Here is a 21,777-nt window from a genome sequence, read left to right as displayed (position 1 = left end):
CTAACGTGAAGTCACACAATGATCCAGCATCGGAGAGAGCTCCACCGCACTCTTAAGTAGCTCCTCCGACGAGGCTTGATCAGCTGTGCGATGGTCTTCAGGTGTGGCCAACCACCTGGCAGGGCCACACCCACCACACCTGAAGGTGCCTGTAAACAGGTGCTGCAAGCAGGGAGAACGAGAGACAGCACAGCAAAAACACACATGTCCATAATTGCTCAGGGACCCTGGGTCGCTTAGACCCAAGACCCTGACACTTGCTGGTGCTGGCGTTTCAAAGAGTCCAAAACCACAAAAGCAGAGTTTGTGTCCAAACTGAAGTTTGCCTTCAGGGTTTTCAGCAAATCAGAGCTCTCTAACACAAGATTAATGTGTGGGAAGATAACCACAGACTGTATATAACCATGGACGCAGCTCCTTAAGCCTGCATTCTTCCTAGTGCCCAGCAGCGAGTGACTCCTCTGGATGTAAAAACAAGTCTAAGAGGAAAATGTGCCTGCTGCTCAGGTTTTTGCTGCTGCTCACCTGACCGCTGAGAGTGCTCCAAACATGCTTTTCCTGCTGAGCTGCAAAGCCTTGCTATGATTGGTGGGTTACACTGATGTTCCTGCAGCACTCTGGCACTCTGGGAAGAGCGTACCCCGGCGCCACCGACAGCTGCTGCCCCGCCCCGCCGTACAGATGCCGCCGCAGATGGGACCCCAGTACCTGCCTGCAACGTGCCCCCCCCCCTTGTCTTTTAATCCATAAATATGTAATTTGTTCAGCTGTCTCCATGAAATATGCATATGAGAAGCAGGCATTTGTTATTGTGTTAACACCGCGCCTTAGCGTATTAGCAGCTCAGCACCAAGGAAGCAACAACAGGAGGAACAACGGGAGGAACAGGAGTTCAAGGGGAGCTAACACAACATCTGACAAGACAACAGGAGGAGGGTGGGACCTTCTGCAGAGATCTAGAGATGACCCTGAAATCTTCAGCAAGTGAGAGGCCGCCACCTTAAGGAGCTCTTCACCTTTGACCTCCGGCCTGCTGTGAACGGCTCAGTCTGATGAAACAGACGCTGTGTCTCAATACCGCCGACCTCAGCACACTTACGCCATACTTCGCCTCTCACACACTTTTCCCTTGGCCCAGTCTGACTGTGAGAGAGCTGGAGGAGAAAAAAGGACTTTGAATTGTTTCTGGTCCTGCAGCTTCAACACTGCAGGGCACCCTGAAACCAGATGAATTCAGCTTCAGAACAGCAGCAAAGATGGCTGCAGGGTGCTGAGATTCCTCCTAAAAGCATTTTGGACAGGAGGAAAAGCAAATAGCATTTTATTAGGAACGTCTGTGCAGTCAGATGCATTCTCTTCATGAAACCAAAAGAAGACAAAGGATCGTCCTGAAGCTCAAACTCGATGGTGTTCTGAGCTCAAGAACAAAAGCAGGAAGTTTGTTTACAGCTGGAGTCGTTAAATGAAGTCATCACCATCACGCTTTGTTTCTGACCTCCAACTTGCTGTGGACAGCGAGGGTCAAGTATCCCGACGTGTGACCTTTGACCCCATTCGGACACTCCTGAGGTCCAGCAGCACAGACGAACAGCAGCTCCTGTTTTTAAGTAGCTGCTTTTTGATTGTTAAATTCAACACTTCCTGCAGACCTTTCACATTAAAAGCCACACAGGAGGAGCTGTGGTTACTCCCTCTGAGCTGCTGCCTTTGAATGGTTGAATTTATTTACACCATAATTATATTGAGCTAAAACTGGGAATGCAAAATTCACTTCACTGGATAAAAATAAAACACATGCTTAGAAAAACACAGAAAAAGTGGAACAAAACTAAGGAACCAAATAAAATGCAGGAAACATTTTTGTGTTTGTCTGATTACAGACTAAAAACAAGCGTCCCACTCTGGAGGGCGTTAACCTCATTATATTTGCTGGTGTCTCTGTTCCACTGAATCCCAGCCCTCTGCCCAACCTCACCCAGCAGGCATGATATGCACCTGTTTCTGTCTAACCTGTAGCTCTGCTTCCTGCAGAGTAGTTTTACTTCCTGTGTTTCCAAAATAAATGTTTCCCATCAGAGCAGCTGATGAATCGGACTGTTAACGGGTGGAGGTGTTTGGGATTCTGAATGCAGTTGGATCACAGGAGGAGCAGAGATGCTCCTTGTGGCATCGAAAGTGTCAGAGGCTGACACTCAGAGAGTGGAGCGTGGATTTGGCCCAAGCTATGAAACAACCTCAGAACATACATGTTTCCTAAGTGACAGAAGAGTTTCACGTATTTTTCCCCCAGTAGTGGGTGCACCAAAAAGAAGACGCCCGTTAGTGACAAGTCTTTAATGAGCACAAGCTCCGAGAGTCCCGACTACAGAACGATCTTCAGCCTGAGACCGCTTTACACTCATTCCCTATGTCTCTCTCTCTCACCCTCTCTTGAGTTCTTGGGTTTTTAAGCCGTATCGGCCGTGATGTTATCACACACACACACACACACACACAGTAGAATCAGGTTGCAGCAAGCGCATACAGCAGATGATACACGTGTGCAAAGTGTGTTTGTTTGCGTTGCTGTGGTAACGCTGTCAGCCACATGATGTTTATGCTGGCTGTGTCAGGAGACCGTCATCAATATTCTAGTCTCTATTTTAACATGAAGTAGGTGGATGGATGGAACTTGGATGAATGGGTGGATGGATGGGTGGATTTTGCCAAGGATTCAAAGCGATGACATCACTGAAATGTGATTGGTCAGATGCTGTGACAGTTGGAGAACCAAGCAGAATGATGTCAGTTCTGTCCATCTTTTCTTTACAGTCTGTGGAACAGACTGTGGAAGAGTGAGGGGGTGGGGCTAAGTTCACAGGAAACAGTTTCACACAGCAACAAGTGTGTGTGCTGCAAAGTTGCACAAAGAGGAAGAAACAGAGAGCTTCATCATCTTCATCATATTTCTCACATTTGTGCTCTCAGCAACAAATGTTGTGTGTTGGTGTGTCTGTGTGTGTGCGTATGTGTGTGTGACTGTGCCTGTGTGTGTGTCGTTGTATGTGTGTGTCTGTGTGGCTCTGAGTGTTGGTGTGTGTGTTTTGTGATTTTTTTTTTTTCTTCCTGGCTCTGGTTCAAACTCCTCGCACAGCTCCCTCATCTGTTTCTACTCAAAGCCTCCTCTGCTGTCCTTATCTCCTTTCCTCCTGTATTATTCCCTCCCTTTTTTCCCTACTCATTTCCTTTCCTTCCTGCTCTTCATTGTCTCCTTGATTTCTTTTTTTATACTTTCTTTATTATTTTTTTTACTTTTCCTTCTTTCCACCTTTCTCCTCCTGCTATTTTGTTTTCCTCCTCACCTCCTCTTCATCTCTCTCTCATCCTCATCCTTTGTTTGATTTTGTGACCATTTCTTCTCTCCTTCCCTCATTTCCCTTTACCTCTCCTCTCCTCTCCTCTCCATTCTTTCATATTTTCCTTCCTTCCTTCCCCCCTCCTCCTTCCCCTCTACATCAGCTACTGCTGCTGATTGGGATTGAAGTGGAGCATTGCATTGTGGGAAGTTGGAGGTGGGGGGTTGTGGTAAACTTTCTCGTTAGCGGGAATAGAAGTAGCCCAGTGCATTGTGGGAAGGAGGCGATGGTATTGCGGGGGGGGGGGTCGCGTTCAATTTTGTGTTTGCTGCCTTTAATTCCAGCTGAAGGTTCTCCTGCTTCAAAGCCATTACCATTGATTTTCTTTTTCTTCAGCCGCAGCAAAATGGGATTGGAGTCGCACTGTAGGACCTCCGACTCTTCATCCTCCTCTTCTTCATCGGCATCCTCCTCCTCCTGCTCTTTGTCTTCTTTACTTACTGTACTCATTTGCTTTTTCTGCATCTCTATTGAGCTGCGAGCGTCTGCGGGACATTCCGTGAAATTCAAACAGTTTGTTAACCGTGAGTTCAGAACAAGAGCCAATTGACGTCGATTCGACACAAGGCTGTTCGATTTAACAAAACAGGAAATCACAAGCACGTCCAAACATGCACAGCTATTTAAACCAAGGAAATGAAGCAAACCCAACAACCGGTCCCGAAACGACAAACCCGGGCTGAAATTCAACGGTAACCTCGGCATTACCGTTAAATCAGGTACACAGAGCGACAGAGCGTCTTCAAACCTCTCGCAGGTCGAACTCTGTGAAAAGGAACTCAAGCTGGCAGTGTTGTGGATCTGTGGATGTTAGACAGTGTTCGGTGTGGTGGACTGGAATCAGACTGCCAGTGAGACAGAGGTGAAGGTAATGCGAGCCGTTTCATAGTCCAAAAACTGAAATCTAGAAATACATGACACCAGAGACCCTCTACAGAAACAAACTTGGACAGATGCTCAGCAACTATCTTAACACAGAACAGCCATTAGGAGACAGCTGGGAGGATGATACACAGCTGAACTAAATCACAGAAGAGAAGAGGAAGAGAAAGGAAGCAAAACTAAGACCAAAGTACAAGGAACACTGAATATCCAAATAAAACAGAAACTGCAAAAACTAAACATGGAAAACACAAATGGACTAAATACGAAGACTTGACCCAAGAAGAAGGAATCACAGAGTACCTCTAAAACCACTGAGAACTGGGAACAAGACTAAATACAGTACGAGAAAAAATACATGAAACAATATGAACACAAACCAACAATAACAAAATACTTGAACAATCTAAACTTAAAGTTCACAAAACTCAGAAGCACTGACCCAGGACCATGACACACAGATGAATGTAGCCCAGAGGTGAAGCATATCCACATGTCAGTCAGAGAGGCCATGCTCCTAATAATGTGTACTTTAAATATCAGGCTGTAAATATTGATTTGTGCTGTAAAGGGCCCTGAATCACTGCTGGAGCCCCTGCTGGATGCTAAAGGAACTGCAGCTCAGAGGCTGCTGATTGGTCCATGTATACGCTTTATTGAAATTTGTTTGAAGAGAAAAGTGGACTAGAGTTTCTCTCTCGCTCGCTCGCTCGCTCGCTCTCTCACACAGTAATCTTTATTCCTTATCAAATACTTTCCATTCTGCTCCACCCACCCATGCTGACCTCTGACCTCTCCTCCGTACAGCCCTCTGTGTGTGAGTTTGTATTTCCACAGAAGGCTCTGGAGGCCGGTGAAGACTTCAGGGCATTTTTCATTCTCCTTCTAACCCCTCCCTCCTCTCCTCTTTCTTCTTCTTCTTGTTCACTGCAGCACTGCTGTGCCTTCATTCCCAGCATGCCTCAGTAGTGAGAGCTCTGTGAAGGGCCATTAAGAGCTGAAACTATGCAGCACAGTAAAACAGAAACACATGTGGACTCGGAGCTGGTCAGTGTTTAGATCATCACGGTGACGGAGCTGTAGTCTTTCTGAAGGGTGGGGTTCTGCGATCGATTCAGACTGCAGGGAAACACTCACAGTATCATCCGTCATGTTACCATCCTTCATGGTACCACCTGTCATGTTATCATCTGTCATGTTATCATCCGTCATGTTATCATCCCTCATGTTACCATCCCTCATGTTACCATCTTTCAGGTTATCATCCGTCATGTTGTCATCCGTCATGTTGTCATCCGTCATGTAACAATCCCTCATGTTACCATCTTTCAGGTTATCATCCGTCATGTTGTCATCCGTCATGTAACAATCCCTCATGTTACCATCCGTCATGGTAACATCTGTCATGTTGTCATCCCTCATGTAACCATCTGTCATGTTATCATCTATATTTGATGTGTTCTTCGAGTGTTGGTGCAGAAACGCTCACTGTTCACTTTCAGGACATTCGTTCTGAAACGTTGTGCCGTGGGTGGATGATGTGGGTGGAGTGGGAGTAAGTCCAGACTTTACTGAAGTGAGGCCTCTCTGAAACACCAACATGACAGCTGAGTGGAATTTTTCAGCTGTAAAGCAGCAGGTGATCGGCGATACACAGGTGCTGTGTTACCGTGAGGTCAGTTTTTCTGTATTGATGGAGAAACGTCAGCACGGCGACGTTAGAGGCAGGCGATCCCCGCTGAGCAGCACGTGGAGACAGCGGGGAGGAAGAAACCTCTGGCAGCACCGGGCTCAAGGAAGGGGCAGCCTCGTTAAGACCAGTAAAGTCCAGTAAAGGAACACTTCACATTGTCTTTAGAGCAGCGGTCCCCAACCGTTTTTGCGCCACGGACCGGTTTATGCCCGACAATATTTTCACGGACCGGCCTTTAAGGTGTCGCGGATAAATACAACAAAATAAAACTAGTACTGGTACTGAAAAAAAGAAGATTTATTCATAACACACGTGAAAAGACCCAGGAAAACCGAGTTAACGATGAAAACGATAACAAAATAACGCTAAAAACCTTGAAAACCATACATTTCACACCTGAGCCTCAACTCTCACGGCGACTCATGGACCGGTACCGGTCCGAGGCCCAGGGGTTGGGGACCGCTGCTTTAGAGCATGTACACATGAAATGGTCCAGTGGAGTTTTCTTGATTAAATTGCTAACTAACATCTGCATGTGCACCAAGATAATATTAAGCTGTTTTCAAAGTAATAGTTCAACCAGCTGTAAAACAAAAGTCTGAGGGTGTTTTTAACTCTTTGGAAAGGTCCGCTGAAATGAAAACCGGGCTTTCCCGACTTGTCAATGGATTGTGATCGGAACATTTCTGACATGCTTCACTTTGTGATTAGGAGCAGCGGGCGGGGTAGGTGGGTGAGGTGGGTCTGCAGGGGTGAGGAGGCTTCATAAATAGGTTATCAGTAAAGCGAGCAGGATTTGCTGATTGTTTGTAATTCGACAAGCGGGACCCGGGCGTCAAGGCGTCGTCGTCTTTTAATACGTTGACACAATAAATAAATTAGAGGCGTAATGTTCTTTCCTCCTTCAGCACTATTTATAGTAAAGAGGACGCGCTGCGGATCCAGAAAGGATTAGCATCTGTGTTTGATGTGGTTCCACTGTTCTGCAGCTGAATGCGATTGCTCGTCCTGTTTGTTTGCAGCTGAGGAGGTGGAGGGTGTGTGTTTTTAGACTGTTTCTTGGATTTTTTTTTGTCTCCTCGTTGCCTTTCGGGGCGTCGGAGGAACACAATGCCAAGTAAAACCGCAGAGACGCTGCTGCTGTTTCTGCTGCTTTTCTTTCTTTGTGTGGTTTGAGGAAGGCCCGGCCGCCCGAGGCTGCAGACCAGAGAGAGAGAGGAACAGAAAGGCATGATGGGAGGGAGGACAGATTTGTCTTAATTGGAGGTTTTTCTGGTGCATCGGGGAGAGAAAAACTCAGTCAGGTATCAAAAGGGCATTTACAGCCCGCTTCCTGTTTCCAGAGGAAAAAATAAAAGCAGGAAATATATTCGTCAACGATCGGCCTGACCCCTGTCTGCCGCTGCAGCCGAGCATTCTGGGAGTTCTGCCTTTATGACGGCTCCTCTTTGATTTGGCGTGACGAGGCGAACCTTTTATTCTAGGGTTCTAAATCTGTCTCGTGATTAGCGCTCCGGCACTGAGAAGCCTCGCAGCTCTACTTCCTCACAAACTGTGAAAACACGTCCTTCATGAAACCACAAACACACACACACACTGCACTTACGGATTCATCCGCCCCTGAAAATAGTTCCAAACAACCCCGTGTTTGTCTCTTTCTAAAAGTGTGTTAGTCTCAGGCCGACTCCACGGGATTTAGGCCCTGATTCCAGCCTGCAGAGGTCACATGATGCAGGCGTGCTCCTGCGGCGCGCTGTGATCCGTCAGGGTGCCGTTTCCCTATGTTTAACGCACCTCAAAGTGTGTGGCAGATTACGATTACAGCAACAGGGAAGCGAACAAGTGTGTCGGACAAAAGCGGACATCGAAACACTGAGAGCCCAACAGGAGCTTCTATTCAGGCTCTGAAGAGCCGTGGGTCACCTCCTCCACCTCCTCTTAGACAGCTTGACCTCTGACCCTCTCTGTCTGTCTTGGGCCCCTCCTCCTCCTCCTGTGTAGTTTTCTGGAGTGTGCGGCGGTGCTTTGTTGAGATGAAGCGATGGTGGAGCTTAATCTGAGAGTGTAAAATTGGGCTTTGTAATGTTGCCTACAGGTGGGCGGGGCTTCTAAAAGCATCGAAACACACTCTGAATCTGTGTGAGGACAAACTGACGATCCGATTTACAACACGATCATAGGTCACAGGCCACTGTCAGCCAGTGGGATAACTCCTTCCCTCTGGTGGTGTTTACATTTGACTGCAAATCTTAAATCAGTTATTTACGCGCGCACGTGTGTGTGTGTGTGTGTGTGTGTGTGTGTGTGTGTGTGTGTGTGTGTGTGTGTGTGTGTGTGTCTTTAAAAGTCCTGATTGAGTGAAATCCGCTGATCTTTGTTGATCTTGGTGGACTTTCTGATGAAAATTAGTGAATATTTCAAAGGGTGGTTCGTCTTCATTCAGACTGCGGTTTTAGTGGTTTCTGTCAATGGTGCCGTCAAAGCTCAGATCTGGACGGAAACACCAGCAGCACACGGTTTCAGCTTCCTCGTGTTTGTAGTCAGAAATAAGTCTAAATCTGACATCAGATTGGCATCAAACGCTGCAGATGCTGAATGAATTTCGCTGAATGTTTGAGTTGAAAAACTTAAATATGTTGTTCGTTTCATACAATCAAGTGGCAGGTTTTATCTGAGAAACTCACTTTAACATCATTTCCTTATTTCAACCAATCAGCACTGATCTCCAAAGGACCTTTTTATTTAATGCTTGGCAGCACCTGCATTCAGGAAATAAAGGAACTTTCAAAGAAATGATCTGGAGTGTACGGGACCACTAAAAATATACCAGACTACCTAAACTATAAAAGAATAATTGCAGTTTTTTCCTTAAGTGTTTTTTCCTGAACGTTGAATGGTGGCTGACACTGTTGCTGATATTTTAGGGTTAAAGGTCAGCTAAGTGTTTGGAAATTATGAAGATGCTTTACAGGAGATCATCTCTAAAATATCCAGCCTCTGAAAAACATGTTACTAAACTGCAGCACACCTGATGAACAGGTACCTGTGGGGGGGTGGGGCTTCAATTTCAAGGGGTTTAAATGGACTCCTGAATACATCTGGATCATGAGCACGGTCCCTGTAGCACCTGTCTGACGAGACAAGTGACAGTGAAATGGGTTAAATGTAAAATAGCGTGTTTAAAACGGCCTTTGTGGGTTTTGGGGGTGTTTTTCAGCTTTTTTACTCAACCTTGCTCCAGGTGATGTTACCCTTTAATATCAGCTGATTATAAAATCAGTGAAAAGCTTCTTTTTGTTTTCTTCACTCATGTTGTCGGATCTTTCAGGTGCCGAGATCCCCTAGCCTCCACCCCTCTGACACCACAGCAAACCCGCCATCCCCTATAGGGCCCCCACTGTCACCGTGGTAACCCTGAAAGTGGTATCAGGCTGTCCTGAAGCCCCGCCCAGCCTGAAATAAATAGTTCCTCTATACTTTCCTGCTCCTTTCTGCTGCAGTGTGTGTAATCCATACAGCTGACGGATAGACGGACTGTACACACACAGACACACACACACACACACACGGATACACTCACCGTGATTAATGGCAGCAGACTCTATAGCAGATTATGGTGAAATCACTACAGATAAAGCACTGCAGTGTGTTTCTCTGTGTGTGTGTGTGTGTGTGTGTGTGTGTGTGTGTGTGTGTGTGTATTATCAGAGCCAGACATCCGTTCTCGCTCACCCAGAGAGGGAAAAGTGGTGGAGAATAAAAAAAAACGATTGAAAATGTTGATAAAGTTTCCAAAACACAGAAAGTAGCCAATCAGAGAGAGAGTTACTCCTCCATTCCTTCATCTCTCCAGCTTCTTCTCCTCCTCCTCCTCCTCTCCGAACGGAAACCAGCAGTAAAACGCTGTTTATTCAGGGGTGAAATTTGATTGGACGATGGTTCTCAGAACTAGGCTGTGATTGGATGGATTCTCTAAAAGTGTTTAATTTTCTCTCAGAGTGATCAATAATTGATTATTATTGATCAGCTTGCAGAATGAGAATGCAAGGAGGGATGGGTGTAGTAAAGAAGGAAGGAGAAACAAGAGTTATGGTGACAAAAAAATGTTTCTTCAGATTGTGATATTGACTCTGTGTCTGTTAGTGTGTGTGTGTGCGCGCACGTGTGTGTATATCATCCATTAGAGAGCTATAATTATGGTAAGTGAGGCAGCACTGCGATCAATACAGCAATTCATCAATCTGACCCCGCCCACTGGAAAACACACACTATTTCATTTTGACCAAAGTCCAGCTGTAACCACTGACCACACACACGTTCAGCTCTGGTCTGGATTAAAATATCTAAAATATCTTTAATGAGTCTCAGTAACCACAGATTTGCAGATCGATCAGTGATGGGCTCATCAATACACATATTAACCCAGCTAATGTTGCAGTGCATTATGGGTGTGTGCCAGAGCTCAGAAGGTATATGTTTGTTTGATTTATTTATTAATTTGTTTATGCAGTTTGAAGTTTGAAGACTACAACACTTCCTGTTAGTCCCGCTGCACAGGAAGTGGCAGGTGAGTGGAGGCGCTCTGATCTGGTCCTCAGTGACTCAGAGAGGATGCAGCTAAATGGATATAATAAAGATACCTCCACCAGAGGTTAGAAGACCACCAGGAACTGCACGTGTGCAGAAGCAGCTGCAGGTTGTGGTGGTCAAAGGTGATGCTGTCTGGAGGTTGCTGCTTGCTTCATCCCCCAAATAGAAATGTACAATGCAAAAAAAGCGCTCCTGGTCCTGTGATGTCCCTAATAATAATAATAATAATAATAATAATAATAATAATAATAATAATAATAATGGATTGGATTTATATAGCACTTTTCAAGGCACCCAAAGCGCTTTACAATGCCACTATTCATTCACTCTCGCATTCACACACTGGTGGAGGCAAGCTACGGTTGTAGCCACAGCTGCCCTGGGGCAGACTGACAGAAGCGAGGCTGCCATATCGCACCATCGGCCCCTCGGGCCAACACCAGTAGGCGGTAGGGTAAAGTGTCTTGCCCAAGGACACAACGACCAGGACAGAGAGCCCGGGGATGGAACCGGCGACCTTCCGGTTACAGATACACTTCCCAACCCCCTGAGCCACGGTTGCCCCACTATAATATAATACACACCAAAATTCATTTTAATGAAAACCAGTAAAAAATGTACACATGGATCTGGGCTCGGAGATTCCGGATCAGCTCGACAGCACCCCCTCTAGGACAGGAAGTGTGCGCATAGAGAGTTCTCGAGCTTCAGGTCACATGACTTTAAAACCTCAGAGAACCCTTGTATAACAGCTGAATTGTGTCCTGATTGGCTGAAGGCCTCGCATGATGTGGCCTCGCACTTTTATCTTCCGAGGTTTTCTCTCCCAGACGGGATTAGTTTTATTTCATCTCATTCCTCTGGCTCATTTTTTAAACTGTGCTTTTATTTTCCAGCAGTATCCAAAGAAAAATTACCTCAAAAACTTACAAACAGATATGAGGACTAAGAAAGAAAGTCATTCTTCTGCTTTTATCTCACTGCTGAAGTAATAAACCACAGAAAAACACGCCTCATTTTATTCTAATATTCATTTTAATCCCGATGAGGTAATGTCATCGAATACGCTCCAAAGACAAAATAAATCCAACAAAACCTCAAACAAGTACACAGAAACTCAGAGAGAGCTTGAAGATGCATTTTATCTATAATCTCTGCAGTTTGTCAGTGATCTTTGCAGTTTTTCTATAATCTGCAGTTTTTCTATAATCTCTGCAGATTGTTGATGATCTCTGCAGTTTGTCAATGATCTCTGCATCTTGTCTATAATCTCTGCAGATTGTTGATGATCTCTGCAGTTTGTCAGTGATCTCTGCAGTTTTTCTATAATCTGCATTTTGTCTATAATCTCTGCATCTTGTCTATAATCTCTGCATCTTGTCTATAATCTCTGCAGTTTGTCAATGATCTCTGCAGTTTTTCTATAATCTGCAGATTGTTTATAATCTCTGTAGATTGTTTATAATCTCTGTAGATTGTTTATAATCTCTGTAGATTGTTTATAATCTCTGTAGATTGTCTATAATCTCTGCAGTTTGTCAATGATCTCTGCATCTTGTCTATAATCTCTGCAGATTGTTGATGATCTCTGCAGTTTGTCAGTGATCTCTGCAGTTTTTCTATAATCTGCATTTTGTCTATAATCTCTGCATCTTGTCTATAATCTCTGCAGTTTGTCAATGATCTCTGCAGTTTTTCTATAATCTGCAGATTGTTTATAATCTCTGTAGATTGTCTATAATCTCTGCAGTTTGTCAATGATCTCTGCATCTTGTCTCTAATCTCTGCAGTTTGTCAATGATCTCTGCATCTTGTCTATAATCTCTGCAGTTTGTCTATAATCTGCAGATTGTCTATAATCTGCAGATTGTCTATAATCTGCAGATTGTCTATAATCTGCAGATTGTCTATAATCTCTGCAGATTGTCTATAATATCTGCATCTTGTCTATAATATCTGCATCTTGTCTATAATCTCTGCATCTTGTCTATAATCTCTGCATCTTGTCTATAATCTCTGCAGTTTGTCTCTCATCTCTGCAGTTTGTCTCTCATCTCTGCATCTTGTCTATAATCTCTGCAGTTTGTCTCTCATCTCTGCAGATTGTTTATAATCTCTGCAGGTTGTTAATGATCTCTACAGTTTCTTTATAATCTCTGTATATTGTCTATCATCTCTGCAGTTTTTTAGTAATCTCTGCAGATTGTCAATGATCTCTGCAGATTGTCGACACTCGGCTCTCCTGGAGCAGATTGGGGTGGAGCTCTGTAGTTGGATCAGAGCATAGTGAAGCAGCTTCAGCACATTTGGGATATTTGAAGAGAGGAACAGAAGCAAGTTAACGCCTTCTTTCAAAACGTATGCTCCTGCATCTCGGCCTCAGCCGCTCTTCCCGATGCTAATCACCAGCCTGAGGTCGAAGGTCAAACACATTTATATTTGCTGCCCAATTTACTGGCTGCTTTCCAGTTTGGATCAGTGCACAGTTTACAGACATTTCAGCGAGTTGGAAGGTTCCTGGACGGTTTGTGAAGGGCTCATTTTGCATGTGTGTTTGTGTGTGTGCACGTGTGTGTGTGTGGATGGCTGGTAATGGCTGCGGCCCTCTTTTGTTCTGGCAGAAGGTGGCGAATGGCAGCGGCTCAAAGAAAACAGACAGAAGCTTCAAAATGGTTGCCAACGCTTTAAGATGGCTGCCAGGCTGCGAGAGAGGGCAAACACACACACACACACACACACACATATGCACGCGCACACACACAGACAGGCTGTGTGGCAAATGTTAGCGTGTGACAGAAAATATTAAAATGTTTGTGATTGAAAATTTGAAGAAATGTGTGTGCGAGTGGGGTTTTTGTGTGTGTGCGTTTTGCAGTTGGCAGCGCCTCCTTGGCAGCGGCGGCTGGCTGGGCGTCCAACAATGGAGATGGCTAAGGGGATTCTCTCTCTCTTTAATTTTTTCTTTTTTGAACACCATCCGAGGGGCGAGAGACATCAACCACAAACAGAGAGAGAGAGCTTGGCTGTCTTTCTAAAATGGCGGCGTGTTGGCAGCGGCGTCTTGCCGACACAAAGCCTTGTCTGCCTCGTGTGTTTGTGCAGTTTTCTTTCATAATTAACCGAAAAACAAAAGACAGAAGAAAACAAATTGACTGTTTTCTCTTTCAGCCTCAGTGCGAGTCTTTGTGTGTGTGTGTGTGTGTGTGTGTGTGTGTGTGTGTGTGTGTGTGTGTATTAAGGATTTTTGGGTGTGATGTGCCGAATGTGAGGGGGCTGCCACAAAATGGCGGCTGGTGGACGGCGTCAAATTGCAGACGGGCGTTGTTGAGTCCAAAAGTAGAACCTAAAAATTTGTGTGTGTGTGTGTCGACTGGCAGAGCGTGCGGTGCAGGCGTGCCATGGTTCACATGCCAGGTCGGGGTCGGGGTCCTGCTCCTGCAGCGCTGCCTGGAAACACAAAACAAACGCACCCGCCTCCTGCTCAGAGAAACATCATCAGATTCATTTTTTATACTTCAGTTTTATTTTCTGATGTTGTGTGTGTGTGTGTGTGTGTGTGTGTGTGTGTGAGAGTGAGAGAGAGTGTGTGTGACAAAATATTTAAAGTTCATGCAATAAAATGATTTTAGTTTAATTCCAGATGAAATGAGACGTTTATTTGATCTGATGCTTTGTTCTGTGTTTACTCACATAATCGAGAATGAAAGAAAACAATACCTTTAATGATGGACCTTAAATAAAGGTGCCGATTTATTTTTAACAAATCCATATTTAAGTGTTTTTCGAATGCTGCTGACCATCTGAGTCACCTGACTCACACAGGGACCTACAGCCTACGGTTGCTACAGCTCTCTTTGTAGAGTCGTACAATATAAAACACCCCGAGGCGGCTGTTGTTGTGATTTCTGAATAAAACTGGATCGAATTAATCAGGCGTTTGTTCTGTTAGCTGCAGGAAGAGCTTAGAATCTAAAAGAGGAAAATTACAATTTCCTGTCTTTTCCTGGTAACGCTTGTTATAATCCAGAGGAAATGCTGTTTGGAGCATGCGTGGAGCTGTTGGGCCCTCGCAGAGCTTCACACGGCTGCCTGCAGGTCAGATAATTAGCCCCCGGGGTGCACAGGTGTAGGTGTCACCTGCAGGAACAGAGAAGCTTTCATTCCTTTCAGCTTCAGTCACAGTGCCTCATCGCTGCAGTCCAGCCGGACTTCAGGTCCGTGAACGTGTGTGTGAGAGTGTGTGTGTGTGTGTGTGTGTGTGTGTGTGTGTGTGTGTGTGTGTGAAGGTAATTTATCCTGCGTGGCAGTCTCAGCTGATTTGTGGCCTTTAAAAAAATGAATTCAAACGTCTCTTCATTTCATTAAAAGCTAAATCAGAGTGCGCTCAGATCGATGTCGAGCGGTTTGTTTATTTATTTATTTTGTACCCACTCAGAGCCCGTCCGTCTACGTCTTCGTTTTCGTATCCTTCCGGTAAAGATCCTCCAACTGTCGTCCTCGGGCTGAACATTGGAGGTGTGCGGCGTTCTGCTCTCCCCTCTCTCTCTCTCTCTCTCTGTAGTGTCGGCATGTCTCTCGCCCACGTCACTGAGCAGCCAAACACGGAGAGAAACAGATTTTGGCAGCAGAGCACTTCGCTGTTTCTGTTTGTGTTGCCTCCTGTCGCTCTGCCAGGAGACGACAGCGCGATCCCAGCGTGGCTCGGTCATGGGGGGGCGGAGTCTGTGTGCATTAAAAACAAACCCGGAGGAAGTGTGACCTCTTTAAACACGAGCTTTCTTGTGTCCTAACCGGTGTGACAGAACTTCACACCAGTGAGAAACGGCGTCTGTGTCAGCTGACAGCACCTCTGAACTGACGTTTCATTTTTATTTTGCTCTGCAGTAAAACTGGTGATGATGTCATTATCATTAGATTTACAACAGATTTACCGCGTCACACTGAGATCAGCGACGCACACGAGAAAGGCTTTGCTTAAATTGCCCATCATCCTCTCTGCCGTGAGAGACGCCATCCAGCTGCGCGTTCCTCTCTCACACAGGACGTTCTCGTCCAGGGCCTTCGACGTGTCACACTGTAATAATTCCCCCATCCTGTAGTTGCAGACAGACCTGGTTCCTTTTGACAGAAGCTTTTGCGTTTTTGGAAATAATCTCCGGAAATTTTAAACTGATTTATTTGGCACTTGTATAAAACTGCCATAACGTATGATTGCTCTAAATGAGCACGTCTTTTCTCATGAGGTAAGTCATCCACTCCCATCACAGGAAGCAAAACCCGTTCTGTGGAAACCAGTGGAGCTCTACTGGAGGTGGACTGGTTGGACTGGTGCTCTGCTGGTTCTTGGGTTTAATCAATAACCTTGCAGCAGAGTCCTGAATGAGCTGCTGGGAAAGGGGAACGTGGGGGTGAGGCTGAGCAGGTGGGGTGCAGGTGGTGACGGTGCACTGTGTTCTTGGCAGTGATGATATCTGGTCGGCACCATTAATGTGAATCCCGGGAACGTTACCTGTTGACCTTTATTCCCGGGAGTTAGCAAGACGACTTGAGAAGTTTTTTTCAGAAAAATTCAGAGGTAACCCCCCCACCCCCAACGCCAACCCGTCCCCCACCGCCTCTGACTCTCTGCTGCCTTTCTGGAAAGCATCCAGTAGCCCCCCTCCCTTGTTCCTAGAAAAGCACCAGTTCATGTCAGAGAGAGAGAGCAGGGCGAGCGAGAGGGAGCGACCTCTGGGGCGATCAAGTTTGACTTTCCCACAGAGAGAGCTAGAAAGTCTGGTCCCATTGTTTCCTTTATGTCCCAGTGCTCTGTGTGTGTGTGTGTGTGTGTGTGTGTGTGTGTGAGTGTGTGTGAGGGTCACGTGATCTGCCGGCATCTTTCCATGGTGGTCAGGTGTCCGAGGCTCCACTAGCGTTCAAGTGGGTCTCCTAACCCAGGATACGTGTTACTTGAGAAGCTTTTCAGAGTAAAAGCATAGGTATTTTCCTATTCTTCTGATTTCATTTGATTTAATATTTAAAGTCTTTGATGGTGACAGATGGAAAAAAGTTTTCAGAGGTGAGTGTGTTTCAGGATTTTTTTTCTAAAGAAACAAAAAGGACTGTAAACAGGAAAATAAGAAGGATCAGGAAGTTCATTAAACTTCCTGATCCTTCTTTATTTAAGGAAAAAGCTTTTTAAATTCAAAGTATAGATGGAAACATTTTTTCGTTTATAATATATGACTTAATTACAAGTCTGTGATGATGGGGGGTTTGAGTTAGATGATCCACGCCCCTCAGTGGGGGGGTGGATGCAGACAGTCCGGTCTGCTCCCACGCCTCATTAGCATATTTAATTAACCTGCTGACGGCTGAATGAGGGGAGCGGGGGACGATGGGGTAGGGGGGCAGTGTGTGAAAGTGCCCTCCAACACACACCCATCAGCAGCACCCCTAACCCCCCACCCCATAGTTGCCGTGGTTTCCGCCTGATGCTCTTTGTCTTAAGCTGCTGAAGCAAACAGACGCGGTGAACAGCATGCAAAACAAGCCTGATAAATGCTGCCCTGTGTGTGTGTGTGTGTGTGTGTGTGTGTGTGTGTGTGTGTGTGTGTGTGAGACAGAGGATGGGGCCGGGGGGGGGGTCCTCTCAATGCAAAAAGTTCATGTCTCTTAAATGTAACTGAACTGCACAACCTCGCGGCGAAAATGTGCAGGCGCAGCGTCCATAACGTGTGGTCTGCAATAAGAACTCCACAGAAAGAACTCCACAGAAGGATTCAAACCTGGACCAAAGTGATTTACACTAACGAGAAGCCCTTTAATCCACGCAGGACGACCCGACACACTCAGCGAACCATCACTTCAGAGGCAACCTGCTTTCCTTCACTCAAAAAGCGCTCCTGTCACCTCCTCTCACATTAAAGAAAACATATTCACGCCTCAGAACCAGCAGGAGATAATCACTTGACTATCTCTCCGCACCGTTCAGCTAGCGTGTGAGCTGTTAAAGCGAAGCCCGCTCTTCCTCTCGATCCTGATTTTCCTCTTGGATCACACATCTGGGCCCGCGTGGCAGCGGCTTCAGCCGGGCCTCCGTCACGTTCGCCGTGCGTCGCACTTTCCTTCATGTTTGCCTTAATTAAAAGTTTTGCTTTCCTGGACGTTCCAACTTCTCTCCGTCTGCTCCTGAGTCATGGCCCCGCCAGCAGGCTCCGGGGGGATGATGGGTAATATTTCTTCCACTCCCTGCCTACTTTATCTGCAGCGTGGCCGATCGATGCCCCCGAAGCCGCTAAATCATTTGAAAGAGCGGAGCTGCATCGGAGCAGAGAGCATGCTGGAAGAGGAGGCAGACGCAGAGAGGCCGGTCGCACGAGCTGTACACAGGAAGAACGTTTGCCATGATACTCGGAGCTGACCTACTGCTGCTCACACGTCCACAACAAAAAATGTCAGATCTCACATAGAAGAGAGAAAACTCTAAAATCACAGATGACAAGTTTTGTTTAATAAAACAAAGAAATGTGTAAATAAGTTACAGACGCCTGCAGCTCAGTTTGATCTGATGCAGTTTTAATGAAGCATTTTTAAGAATGTGAAGCAACAGCTGATAACACATTAACGCTCAAACCATCCGTGTTGTGTTGAAGAGATATTCTCAGGTCAAAATAGGACTGGGCTGTACTGCCATGTAATACCACTACGTGCCACAAGGAGGTTCAGTGAGTCGGTGTAGCCTTTATTTAAGCGGTTAATAAAACGATCGGGGGAAAAAAGACTAAAAGTTTGAAGAGCAAAGCATTTTAGCACACCTGCTGGTTAAACACTGCCCCTGTTGGTGAAGGTTTGAGTTCATATTTGCAGTGGGTAATTATTCATTCATTCATTCATTTATTTGTTTATTTTCAGGCACAACAAATACCTATATTGAACATAAAATGCACAAAACAAAAAACAAAAATTGCCTGAAAAGGAGTGGGACGAAGAAAACTTATTAAATCCCACCCCTATACTCACTCATCAACAAAAAAAACAATAACATTATAAAAGTACCTTTATTATTATTATTATTATTATTATTATTATTGTTGTTGTTGTTGTTGTTGTTGTTGTTGTGAGATGTAAGACATTCCTGACTTCTTGAGACCTGAAAACTGGCAAAACCTCTGCTTTCACAGAGGCACTCACACTGCTGATGATCGGTTAAGCACGTGACTGATGAGCAGCACCTGGCTGCTGCTGATCCCGCTGTTCCTGTGGAAGCAGTGAGGCTGGATGTTGTTTTTCAGAGCACTGCAGAGAATCCTGTGACATAAGAAAATGACCCGTTTCCTCTTTTTTAACCACCTTGCTGTAGTAGTTCCAAGAATTCCCACCTTCCAGCAGCTGCATGGATTGGGACTGAGCGGGACTCTATTAGGTACAGATGCCTTCAGCTGATGGCGGGATAATCGATGACTTTTTATGTAGTTGTACATTGTAATCATGTAAACATGTGGTTGTTGAAAACGCTCGGGGTGCACCATGTGAGATTCTGTCACGCACCAGGTATTTCTGCCGTTTTAACTTCAGGTTTAGCTATGAAACATTATTCAAAATGCTTTTTAAAGACTAAGTATGAAGAGGATTTATCCATTCATGCGTCGGTGGTCGCAGCTGCTTGGCTTATTTATGATATTTGACACGAGCTCCCCCTCAGACATTTCACTCTTCCATCCTTCCATCCGTCCGCTCACTCTGAACTTCAGCATAGGCTACGAGTTCTTCCTGTGTCACTGAGCGTGTGCAGAAAGTGTGACTGAATCAGCTGCAGCAGCTGGAGTCTGCCAGTCAGTCTGCTGTGTGTGTGTGTGTGAGATACCAGGTGAAGGTTTTGTGATGTGGAGATCAATACAGGCATCCCCTCTGTACACACACACACACACACACACACACACACACACACACACACACACACACACACACACACACACACACACACACCACCAAAGTTGTGATTTGCAGATGACCTGCTGAGTCCACATTTTGGTGAATAGCCTTCACTGGTGCTCGTTTCTGTTCTTGGATGATCTGGGATTTTGTGTGGGACTTTCTGACGCTTTAAGAATTTATTCTGAAAGCGTCGCACTTCCTGATTGATGAATATTTTTTATTTCGAAAATGTATTTACAGCATTTATGAAGGATGAAACACATTTCATGATAACATTAAAGATAACTTTTTTTTTTTTAAACTCCCAGCTATCAGTGAAGTAACCGCTGGATCAGAACAGACAACTGAGTGTGTGTGTGTGTGTGTGTGTGTGTGTGTGTGTGTATGATTGTGTTATTAAGTTGGTGTTGTTCGGCTCGTCCTCATCTTTGTGTTTCTCTCCACAGAATCCGGCCAATCAGAAAGCCCGAATCAGGCCAGCGAATCAGACATCAAGGAGCAGCCGGAGAACGGTGAGACACACACACACACACACACACACACACACACACACACACACACACACACACACACACACATTCCTGAGGAGAAGTTGTTTGTCTGGATCAGGGAAGTGCGTATGGAAGATTTTTAAGTGTGTGTTGATGGATGTGATAGCTGTGTGTGTGCGTGTGTGTGTGTGTGTGTGTGTGTGTGTGTGTGTTGATGGATGTGTGTGTGAGAGAGAGAAGGATATCCTCTCTACTTTGTGTGTGTGTGTGCTAGACCTTGACCCTGGTGTTCAGCTACGTGCGTGCAGACACACACAGCTGGTCCTGATTATTCCTGTTGGGAAACAGAAGCCTGTACTTCCTCACTCATACTGATCCTTCCCTGGTACTACTGGTACTAGTACTACCTGTAATCCTGCTGCAGGTGTAGATTTCGGGGGCTTGTCAGTGGTTGGCTGTGCCGAAATGTGTTGGTGATACAGTAGTAATATAGTAATAACCCCCTCCCTCCCTCTGCTCACAGGTCACCTGGGCTTCCAGGACAGCTTCGTGACACCTGGAGTTTTCACGGTGGCCGAGCTCGTCCGAGTGTCTCAGAGTAAGTTCTGTCTCTCTCTCTCTCACTCTCCTCCTGCAGTGAGGCTGAATGAGGCCAAGCACTGATTGGATCGCAGATCTGTCATCGATAGTGCATCTAATGTAATTCCTCCAGACCAAACCACAGGCTGCCTATCTTAATGAACACACTGTGTGTGTGTGTGTGTGTGTGTGTGTGTGTGGCTGCTGATGTGTGTTTGAGTGGTCTTCCTGCTGATGAACATAAGAACTAGGGGTGGGTTTTTATAATCGATTCATCGATTAAAATCGATTCTGGCTTGGATAACGTAAAATCGATTCATTAAAATCCTGAATCGATTTTTTAATATAAATTTATTTTGTCCGAAATGCCAGAATCTCTGGTGACATCTCACAAAATTTCAAGAACCACCAAACAGTAAATGAGAGCAGGTACAGGGATTCTGCACATAGACTTAAACACACAGCGCGACCCGCGGATCAGAATCAGTTAGATGTCGCCTTTCTCACAGTCGGGGCTGAAAGCCGACAGCTCGCTGATCCGGGTCCGCGCTTTGTGTTCACGCCCTTTATGCGCTGATTCTAAAGCTGTTAGTTTGATCTCTCTCCAAACAATATTGACCGAACCAGCAGCAAAAGAAGATCCAAACGCTTCACATAAACATCGTCATGAATTCACTCTTTTACTGTTTTGCTTCCATTGCGATGCGCAGCTCTCTCTCTCTCCCTCTCTCCCTCCCCCTCTCCCCCCCCCCCCCCCCCCCCCTCTCTCTCGAACAGTTTCGCTTTCTTCATTATTCGCTTGCTTGTTACACCAGTCTACTGTTGCTTACAGCGCTGTCGGCCGCTGTTTTTTCCCCTTTTACATTCTTCCGAAAAGAAAACCTCATTTCTGCTGTTCAATACTGAACAAATTGAAACTTTTTAAAATTATTCAAAATGCAAAATGCTTAGCCATGTCTCTAATAAAACCGCTGTAACGTCAGAGGTAATGTTGATTAATTAATGGTTTTCTTTCGTTTTTGATGTACTGCAGAATATTTTTATAAAATCCAGGCCAGGAAAATCACCTTCATGTTTTTCTGTGTTTTATCTTCAGCTACTTTGACACAAAGGCATCTGCTGTGATGCTCACACCTTGGATAAAGTCTTGAGAGTGTCAGCTTCCTTTTTATAGATACAAAAATATGTAAATGTCCTGATCTGAATTATATCTCTGACTGTCAAAATTTCC

General features: G+C 45.4%; 1 protein-coding gene across 10 annotated transcripts in view; it reads left to right on the top strand.

Moving 5' to 3' along the window:
- Positions 1-21,777, top strand: part of nfia (nuclear factor I/A) — a 150,541-nt gene that overhangs the window by 86,980 nt on the left and 41,784 nt on the right. For all 10 annotated transcript variants that reach the window (XM_080297155.1, XM_026159091.2, XM_026159088.2 and 7 more), the window contains exons 3-4: positions 19,923-19,988; positions 20,491-20,565. In XM_080297155.1, coding sequence (XP_080153281.1) covers positions 19,923-19,988; positions 20,491-20,565 — 141 coding nt within the window. The remainder of the gene's footprint in view (positions 1-19,922; positions 19,989-20,490; positions 20,566-21,777) is intronic.

The sequence above is a fragment of the Astatotilapia calliptera genome, chromosome 23, assembly GCF_964374335.1.
Source record: "Astatotilapia calliptera chromosome 23, fAstCal68.1, whole genome shotgun sequence".
NCBI classification, from domain to species: Eukaryota; Metazoa; Chordata; class Actinopteri; order Cichliformes; family Cichlidae; genus Astatotilapia; species Astatotilapia calliptera.
This window is presented reverse-complemented; position numbering and strand designations above follow the sequence as displayed.